The sequence below is a fragment of the Aphanomyces invadans genome, assembly GCF_000520115.1.
Source record: "Aphanomyces invadans strain NJM9701 unplaced genomic scaffold supercont1.28, whole genome shotgun sequence".
Lineage (NCBI taxonomy): Eukaryota > Oomycota > Saprolegniomycetes > Saprolegniales > Verrucalvaceae > Aphanomyces > Aphanomyces invadans.
This window is the reverse complement of record NW_008580173.1, coordinates 492,471-502,446: the sequence shown is the minus strand read 5'-3', so window position 1 is coordinate 502,446 and position 9,976 is coordinate 492,471. Positions and strand designations below refer to the sequence as shown.

Below are 9,976 nucleotides of genomic sequence, written 5' to 3'. Positions count from 1 at the left end.
ATGACGTGCACTTCATTGAACGACGCATGCAACCAGAGCATCATGTAGCGACACTCCTGACATGTGTCGGTTAGGCATGCACGTCACAAATGCTTGGCGCCGAAGCCGCGTCCTAGCTACCGAGCACCATTGGACGCGGAGGTGGTTTGAATGACGACTGTGTTGCTACATGGTCGACTACGAAAGGTACAGCCTGACGCTACATGGTGCTCTGGTCGAATGCGCCGTTGAATGACGTTTGCTTTCCCCAATGAACTCCATTTCGCGGCTTCGGGCTGATGGTGAAAACCTCTGCTTTAACAGGCTCATTAACGTTTACGGCGTCAAGACGCTTCTGCAGGATTCCAGCCCCATCTGGTCGTTTTGCGAAAGTTGGGAGTCGCAGCGATCGTCACGTGTCGCATACCACGCGGACGATCGACGGGCTTCTACAAGCGACTCAACGATGTAGCAGAGAGGCGTGTCGCGCTCTTCCTTCCTTTGAAAGGGGTCATTTTGCAATTGTCCAGCATGCGTTCGCACCAGTTCCTTGTCCTCACGTCGGTGATCTTGGGGGTGCTCGAGTCTTTGGTTTCTGGCGCGCCTACGATACCGTTGAGCAAGACGAGCCGCATTGTCATCGTTGGCGGGGGACCGGCGGGTGTCCACTACTCGTCCCTCCTCGCCAAGAAGGGCTTCACAAACATCCGAGTTCTCGAAGCCACCATGAGCGTCGGGGGAAGTCGACGACGGTCACCGATTCCCACAGAAAGCCCCACGAGCTCGGTACCGTCTTTGCTCTGGACACGTACACACCGATCTTCGACCTTGCGAAGGAGTACGACCCGACCAACACCAAGTTTCCGTTTGCGTTCGAGAAACCCAACTACTTGTACACGATGGGCAAAAGTGCGGGGGCCGAGGACAGTGACCCGACGACGGTCCGGGACTTCCCGCACTACCTCCTTCGGTCGATTCAAGAGAACGCCCCTGCGGGGTTCCCCTCTGACGCGTCCCCCGAGCAACTCATAGCGCTGTTTCAAGAGCAGGCGGTGCGGTACATCACGCTCCACCGCCAGATTTTAGGAAACTACGAGTACGGCCTCCCGCCGGAGCCCAAGGATTGGAGCCTTATCGACATGCCCGCCATGGAATTTCTCAAGGCCAACAACCTGACCGCACTCACTGGGATGTTTCGCTTTTCGCAGCAGCAACAAGGCTACGGCGTGTTGGAACACATCCCGACCTTGTACCTTATGTGGTGGTCCCATCCGCAGGCGGTGTCCAAGATCCTGACAGCCCAAGTCACCAAATCCACTTGCGCGTACCAGTTTACTAGAGGGTTCCAGAGCATCTGGAAAGCTATCTCGAAAGCCCATCGCAACAACATACAAACAACGAATGCGGCACATCCCACGGTGGTGCAAACAACGTATGACGCCACGGTCACCAGCATCACCCGCGGCCTTGACGGCGTGTCCGAGCGAAAATTATCTTACAAAACGAAAGCCGGGAATAGCTACGACGTCGAGTTTGACCACCTCGTGATGGCCGTCGATTTGAGTCTGTATGCCTCGTTGATCACGGATTTGACGGCGGAAGAACGAGAGATTTTGATCGGGACGTACACGGCGTCGACCTTTGTCACGACCTTGTTTGATTCACGCCCGTCGCCGGTGGAAACCGCCGGCATGATCTGGCACTACCGCATGACCGAAGGCGGCCGCCTCAGCGCGCTCCGTAACACCAAGCTTGCTTTTCAGTATCAAAGCTCTAGCAACTGGGGCAACTTGATCAACGGACACCAGACCCGTATCGCGTATCAGTACTACGACCAACCCCTCGCCCAAGTCGCTCAAAATACGGTAATGCCACTGTTGAGAACGGACCTCAAACTGGCCGGCATGCTTGGCATCACTATGGGGACAACGCGCCGTTTCAACTACTTTCCACGGTTTACCCAGGAAGGGCTCAAGAAGGGCTTGCCGTGGAAGATCCTCGACATGCAGTTCGACCACATGACCACGTGGATTGGCAGCAGCGTGTGCTTCGAGAGTGCTCTCGACGTCGTCACGTACAACAACAACTTGATCAAGCGGGTGCACATCACTGAGTAAACGATCATGCAGGAGAGATAATATACTATCCACAGTTGCAGAGATTATCATGGCGCTCGGCGATTCAGCTGACCAGAGCCCCCGGCTGTTTCTCGGAAGAAGCTGTCATGGTCGAGTCATTGCAGGATTGTAGGGGTTGCAAAACGAGGTTGGCTAACTTGATGATGGCGGCTTCCATGGACGGACACCGGCCGACAGAGGCGATGTGGAGACCGCTTCCATCCGAACCCGTCGCGGTGACGAATGGTTCTCACCCGTGCCTCTGGTATCATCCCACGTCAGACTTGCATTTGGCCCAGGCGAGTTGCTCCTGCCTGGCATCACAACTCCGGTGTCATTGGCCTTGGGGTGTTCGATGAGATGCAATTTCGTGGTCAAAGGTGGATCGTTCCCATGGGACTCGACGCGGCGATCTGTCCATGCATTCTGAGTGATGCGGTTGAATTGATGGTGGGTCTGCCCAAGCGGAATTGTGACGACGTCGCCGTGGAATTCCCGTGGAAATTCCAATGCGACATTGGCACAATTCGGAGATGTGTGTACAGCTGTCGTAAAGGGACGACGGAAAACCTTCCCTGTACTACTGGTCCCCCACTTTTGGAAAATCAATATCGTTGAGCTGCACAATCGGCCAGATAGAAAAATTTCAATTTTGGCCAATCGCGTATGCTACAAGCATCAACTTCGTTGTTGCTTCAAAACACATTGGCTTCAATATTAGACAGATTTCGCAAACGCTGGTTCTGTTCTATTGTATCCTATCCTGTCAAATTCGATTTGTTTGGAACCAACCTGTAGCAACTTGTTGCAGCTGATGCCAAAATCGCACGATTTTACAACCAGTACTTTGTCCGCTGCATCCGCGTAACATTCACTTTGAGCCACCCTTAACAGCCATCATGTCCGACGAGGTGCAACTAGACGCCGACTCTTCAGCACGGAAATGGTGGAGTGATCCCGATGTTCTAAGCCTCCTCACACAGGTCAACAATGACCTTCCCTGTAAACATGCTAAGAACACAGCCAAGGCATGGGACAGCGTCGCAGCCAAGCTGCTGCAGGGCCATCGTTTGCAAGAAGTGGCATCGGACAAGCATGAGAGGTCAAAACGAACGTCCGGGTCCAAAGGTCTCTCCACGACGCAAGCCACTAGACGAAACAGTCTCATTCGCTTACGGAAGTTCGCCCCGCGTCGCTTCTTAAGAAGCACTTCGATCTCATTGCACGACAACATTTTGGAAGGTGGTGGCACTCAGGATGTCACATGTTGATTGGGTGAATAGAACCTATATGAATCGGATGATTTGCGAAATTCGATGGTTGTGAAGTTTCATTCTATCCGTGTTCTGAATTTTAGATCACAGATAGAATCGAACCAGCGTTTGCGAAATCTGTCTATTTTCAATGCGATTCAAATTTGGAGTACCCAGTCGAATCGAATCGACTTGGCATATCGAATTGAGAATCACCTTAACCAATCAAAACGCATTATTTCATTTTCCTTCAACTGCTGCGCAGTCTATTACGGCGATGGAGCTCACACAAAGCACCCCACCGAGTCACCGGTACAACACACGGTCTTCCCAGTCACCACCAGCTGTGACAGAGCAACTTTCCATGAATCTGTACCGAATGCGAGCCGACTTTGTCGTCAAGGAGACCGTCTATGGTCGAGACAATCTATCGCTTCTGCTCGTCGCTGAAATGAGCAATGGCAACTGTCTTCTTGCGTTCTTAGCGGTATGTGCTCTCGTAACGCTCGATCCAGTTAGAGATGGTACTCAGGGACTTGTCACACAGCCTTGCAATGGTCGTTCGGTTCATACCTAGAAAGTAGTAAACGAACAGAGCATGCATGATGGTTCTTTTGGACGCATGCTGGTACTGAACGTGCTGTAGGATCATGCTTGGTGGTATGCGGAAAGTGCGCGAAAAATCAATAGTATTCGTTTTTGTATGGTATAATTATTTTGTATGGGGGGGGCAAGTCGATTCAGCAAATCGACCCAGAAGTCCAATTTTCACTGAAAAAAGACAATACAATTTCCAGTTGCATTCTCACTACAATTCGTCGAAGGCGGCCTTGAGTTGGGCGTCCATGAGGGTGACGTCACCGCGGGCATTGTCGTGCTTTAACACCACCTTCTTGTCCGGTTTGGCCATTTTCCCCCAATCGAGGGTAGGACTTTGTCGAGAAGGAAGGCGCGATAAACGTCCTTTGTAACCGTCATTGACTTGGTTTCGTAGGTACCAGCCGGGAGATTGACCCTGGCGCGTTGAGCGGGCACCGGCTCGATGAACGGCCACGTGCCTATTTTGCCGTCCTACCACATGCTGGGTTTCGCCGATGTATCATATGCGCGCAACAGCGCTGAGGAACATAACCCTTGTATTGCACCTTTTGCTTTTACATGTTCGTTGCAGTTCGCGCTCCACGGGAACGAGGTAATACTTACGAGTGGTCTTTGTAAGACAAAAACAATTCTCGTCCAGTGCACGAAGTGTAGCATGTCCGACAGAAGCATATGCAGCCTTGAACATTGTCATGGCAAACTTGAGACGACAGAATTTGTTAGCGTCCATAAACACTGGACATATCGGATTGGAGTGGGACGGAACGAATCGAATTTCAAGTATCGGTGCAATGACCCACGATTTATTCCCTTTAAATGCTAAAAGATGAAGTCACATGTTCTGTCATACCAAAGTTTTCAGATATTGAAGGAAGCGTTGTTCGTTTTTGATGTGAATCCAGCCTTCTGCCGGCCCGATCGTCAATCGGGTCACACGTGTTGCAATTTTAGAACTGAGCATTAAGTTAATAGCTAGACTAGACTCCTAGCCAACTGCAAACCCTTACAGAACTCACGATAGCCAGACAGCCAACAGACAGCTGGCCGACCTCACCTTTGTATACAGCAAGAGGGCCCAGGTCGTGGCACCTGTTTGAAACACGCACTGCTAGCTTGGCATCACCAAGCTTGCAGGATGCGCTCTGCACGCAGAGCACTCCCCTTTTCTAAAGGGAGCTCCGCAGGTGAGTTTCCAATGCTTGGGCCAACTCAGCGACAAGTCTGTCGCGTCTTCCTTGGGTCTTCAGCCAGCGGCGAATAATTACAGGAATGTCTTCATACAGCCGGAACGCAGGCTCCCACGACGCTTCAGCTTCATCGAGGCCAAGCCACTTGACTCGCACTTCAAACATACCATCCTCGGCCCTGCGAGCACCGAGGAGTTCTTCAACATAAAATCCTACACCGCCAAAGGCGACATGGGCAACCAGATCTTGGGTGACATCCAAGCCAGCTTCACTGTAGAAATTGAGACGACAGGCCTGGTGTGTCGACTCCGCAAACGAAGGCACCAGCTGCTGCACAGACATGACGTAGTCAGACAACACCTTGGTCACATGGAATGGCCCACGCCAGTTTAGAGCCAACTTGTTAGGGAACGGCACAACCTTACCAACCAGGACGAAATCGCCTTCGGTGAATTTCGCAGGTTCGACATTTGATTTACGGCCACGGGCCGTTCGAGCATACTGACGTTACTTCTCGCTAGTCTTCGACAATTCGCGATGCATTTCATCGAGCGACGCGCGCAATTAATCCATGTATTTCTTCCACTCTTCCTTGACCCAATCGATAGTCTTTACTTCCTTCGTTCTTGGGTGGCCAAATCCAGCCAGCGGCGGCGTCGCTGGCAAACCAGCAATTGCGGTTACAGGGGCAACACCACCGAGTCGATCTGCTGGCTGATGATTCAGCGCAGCTTGTACCAGCGGCAACAAACGCGGCCACTCGGTCACACGCAACTTCGTCTCACTCGACAACGTGCGCATCGCGCGCAAAATCATGCGATTGACAACTTCAACAGACCCGTTCGCCCACGGCGAATGCGGGGTCGTAATGTTGTGGTGGGCACCAACAACCTTCTTCACCTTCGACACAACTTCTTGAAGTGGGATCCTCCGTCGGAGACCCATGTGGCGACGCTTCCATACAACGAAAACCAGTCCATAAGCGAGTCAGCAGTGCGTTCCGCGTCGGCCGTAACTGATGGAACCAGGCGGCAAAATCCACTCATGTCATCCTTCAGGACGAGGATATATCTCAAACCCGCGTCGCTTTCTGGCAACTGCATCCAGTCGAAGTGTAACAACTCGTTCGGGCGCTCAGCATGCAGGGCGTCCCCCCATGGGCGTGGTACTACTGCACCATCCACACATAAGCAATGCAAACAGCGCCGAACGAACGTATCGATGTCAGCGGCCAAGCTTGGTCATGCAAAACTCTCCGCGAGCGCGGCCTTGGTAGGAGCAATACCGTGGTGTCCAGCGGTGCCTTGATGCGCAATAATGCACAAGCGTAGCTGCATATCGTCAGCATCGCGTGGGATCCAAATCTTGCCGTCGGCAGTCAAAAAATATCCGAAGTCTTCGTTCCACACCACACCAGCATCACTGGCTGTTGTGTTAGCCAGCGCAGCGCGCTGGGCCTTGACAATAGAGTCAGCAGTCGGCCATGAAAAATCAGCAGCTTGGAGCGGTGACACGATAACCGCCAGGCGATTGACGCGACGGGCAAATGGCGTGGCAGGGGCGGCGCCCCAGCGGGATAGCAAATCACTCCAGACTTTTCGTCGCCAACCACGTGCTCCAGCGTATGTGGGAACGATGACAACACCATCGCCCACAGCTGGAGCTTGTGGGCTTGATAACGAGCCATACGAGAGTCATAACCCATCGGGTTAAAGATGTAAATGAGGTTGCGGTGGTCAGTGTAAAGCCTGAACCCTTGCTGACGCAGCAGCAGGTATTCGAGGCGCTTGCACGACTCGACCACCGCGAACGCTTCTTTCTCAATCGTCGGCCAGCGGTTGCTGGACCCGACAAAACTTCCACTGAGAAACGCCAAAGGCTCGTGACGCTGATCTGCCACCACCGGCAGCCCCAGGTCTTCAGCGGGAATTTGGGTGCACGCTGCACCTCAATGCGTGTCGCTCGCGTCCGTAAAAAGACAAATAACCTTGTCTGGCGATGGATGGGCCAGCGGCACCATTGCACGCAACATATTCTTCACAGCAGCGAAACACACGTCGTGGTCGTCAGACCAGCCGATGTTTACCAAACGAATCTTGGCCAATGTCGACTTCTTGCTGGAACCACCAGCGACCTTGACTGCGACATCGAGCATGGTGCGCAACGGGTGCACCAACTGCGCATAATTAGGGATTGACGAACGCACCCAGTTCGTCGCACAGACGAATTGCTGGAGATCTGCGGCCGTCGCTGGCGATTCCAGCACCACGAGCCCTTGGATGCGGCTTGGGTCGTGCGCGATACCTCCGGCAGATATGACTTGCCACACCACGTGGCTTCCACCAAATAGAAATCGCATTTTTTCGGGTGGAGTTTCAAGCGAAACTTGGCGCATATGGCGAGCACGCGCTCGAGCAACGCCAGCAACTTGTCGGCGGAATCTCATAGCCAAGCAGATCGTCAAGCCAGCCCAACATGCCGTTGAAAATAAGCTCACCGAAGAGCAAATTGACGACGCTCTGGCAATACGCCACCGCGTCTGTTTGTCCCATCAGGACACGCGTGGGCGTGAGACGCCAAAGGGTGTCATAAACGAGTACAGCATTTGGCTGTCGGGGTGCAATGGCAACTGCCAGTACCCCTTCAGCCAGTCCAATGTGAAATACACAATGGAGCCAACAAGCATCGCCATGGCCGCGTCCAAATTCGGCATCGGGGACGGCATTGGGATCGTGCTGGCGTTGATCGGGCGACTATCGATAGTCATACGATACTCGCCCGGTTCCTTCTTCGGCACGATTCGTGGCGCTGCGGTCCATGTCGTACGATTGTTGCGGTAGATGAGACCGGCCGCCTCGAGCTCCACCACATGCTCCTTCAGGTAGTCCATGTGGGCAGGCGGGTATCGTTGCAACGCACAATTCACAGGCACTGCGCCTTCTTTCAGCCGCACTTTTAGCGGCTCGACATCCACCGGCGGGTCTTGTCCAAACTCGAGCCGGAATACATCGACGTGCCTCATAACGATGCCGTGAAGGGTGGAACATTGGTGCTCCGAGAGTCCACACTCTCTCGCTTCAGCGACCTTCATATTGAGGATTCGCTTAACCTCGGCGACTACTGACCTTAGCTTCACTTCGGGCGTCGTGCACAGGTCATCGTCGACCGTGCCTTCGCCGGCTTCCACCGACACATCTCGCAGCCGACTGATGCGGCCCAGGGGAGTTGTAGGCACTTCGACATCATCGTGATCCCACGCTGTCTTCTTCCGAAGGGCTTGGACCAGCATTCCGTCCTGGCTAAAGCCAAGGACCTCCATGACTGGTTTGCCGATGAGCAAGTCACAATCCTGCTTGAGACCACGCAAGACTAGCGGGCCAAACGACGTTTCTAGCTGCACCGTCTTGAAGCGCGCTTGCTTCGTCACGCGCAACGGCTCCGACGACGGACCATACGGCTTCATGGTCATGGGCTTTGCTCCCACAATGTCGACCGCGGCCCCTAGGTTCTTGAGCGCAGTGACCACGCCTCTTGTGACGAGCGAGTCATCTGCTCCCGAATCTAGGAGCAGCCTCGGCAACGACAGCACGCCGTTCAACATTGCGCCATATGCAATGGAGCGCTTGGGGTCTTCCGGCACCAGCGCCTTGACATTCTTCTGGCGGTTCTTGCCATAAAAGGCCGCAATCAACTTTTTCGCTTCTTCTTCCGTGATGCCGGGGTTCTCGCGAACCTTCAACTTTTCGCTTCTTCTTCCCTGATGCCGGGGTGCTCGCGAACCTTGTGCTCGGTCGAGCCACACTTCAGGCACTTGACGTCTTGCTTGTAGCGCAATGTACCTTGGTCCTTGGCGGTGCTCTTGGCAGCATCAGAGCCGCTGCTCTGGCTCTTTGACTGGGTCTTCTGCGGCGTCGCCGCGGCTGTCTTCGCCGCCTTCAGCTCTCGCGTTTCACGAAAGCCGTCGTGGTACTCCTGGTACCCGGCAGCATATTGTTTAAGCCACGATGTAAACCGACGAACATTGTGCTTCAACAGCTTGTTTTGAGAATGCTTCATCTTCTTCTGCACCTGGGCTTTCAACCCAGGCGGTTGTAACTGGCTAATGATAGACTCGACGATCAGCTTCGGTTCGACATCGAAAATCCAGTTCTGGGCAATCTCGCCCGCGTAACGAGATGCTGCAGCACCATGCGGCCAACGCGCGAGTCGCCCTCAGAGATGGTCACGTCGCGCACCATCTTCGACTTGATCTTCTTCACGAGGTCATCCACCTCGAGTGGGGGTGGCTGTTGGTAAGCCATCATGAACCGTGATTGCCACTCGACTTCCGTCACAGTATTGTGGTCCCTGCCGTCCATATCCCAGTACGCAATCATGCGCTTCTCGGCAGGTTCAATACATGTTGACACCGGCATTAGAAACGGTCGCTGGCCAGCGGCCTGTAGCGCTTCGATTTGACCACGATACTTCTCGAAGTCTCGCATAAACTGATGCTTCTCCGCGTGGGTATCACCGCAGAACGACGGTGGCGTCGGCAACGCGGGCGCATTAAAAACGTAAGCAGCTTCGTAATCCGCCTCCATGTCGAAGTCTTCGTCATCGGGCGTGCTCGTGGCGCGAACGCTCGAGCTGGTGCTGGTAACTGCGCCGCTCCAGGGGCCGGGCGAGTTGGTTGAGCATACGGGTTCCAAATGTGCGCATCAATCGGCTGCGCTCGCCGCGGTGGCGGCGAGTGAACACTCGCGGCAGTCTTGCCCCAGCCTTTGACCTACCTCGGGCGTCCTGACGATGAACGACAACCAAAAATAGGAAAATGCAAAGTTATTGTCAGCTATCGAAA

The 9,976-nt window shown here is 53.8% G+C and overlaps 2 protein-coding genes across 2 annotated transcripts; one reads left to right on the top strand and one right to left on the bottom strand.

The window, feature by feature from the left end:
• Window positions 1-510: 510 nt before the first annotated feature.
• H310_10892 (hypothetical protein) lies at window positions 511-2,555 on the top strand (the record flags this gene model as incomplete). The annotated part of the gene is made up of 2 exons (XM_008877378.1): window positions 511-765; window positions 816-2,555. 2 exons carry the CDS (start codon window positions 511-513, stop codon window positions 2,094-2,096), a joined length of 1,536 nt encoding a protein of 511 aa, XP_008875600.1. The 3' UTR covers window positions 2,097-2,555.
• Window positions 2,556-7,687: 5,132 nt separating this feature from the next.
• On the bottom strand, window positions 7,688-9,719 carry H310_10891 (hypothetical protein; the record flags this gene model as incomplete). The annotated part of the gene is made up of 3 exons (XM_008877377.1): window positions 7,688-8,869; window positions 8,917-9,285; window positions 9,324-9,719. 3 exons carry the CDS (start codon window positions 9,717-9,719, stop codon window positions 7,688-7,690), a joined length of 1,947 nt encoding a protein of 648 aa, XP_008875599.1.
• Window positions 9,720-9,976: the final 257 nt, after the last annotated feature.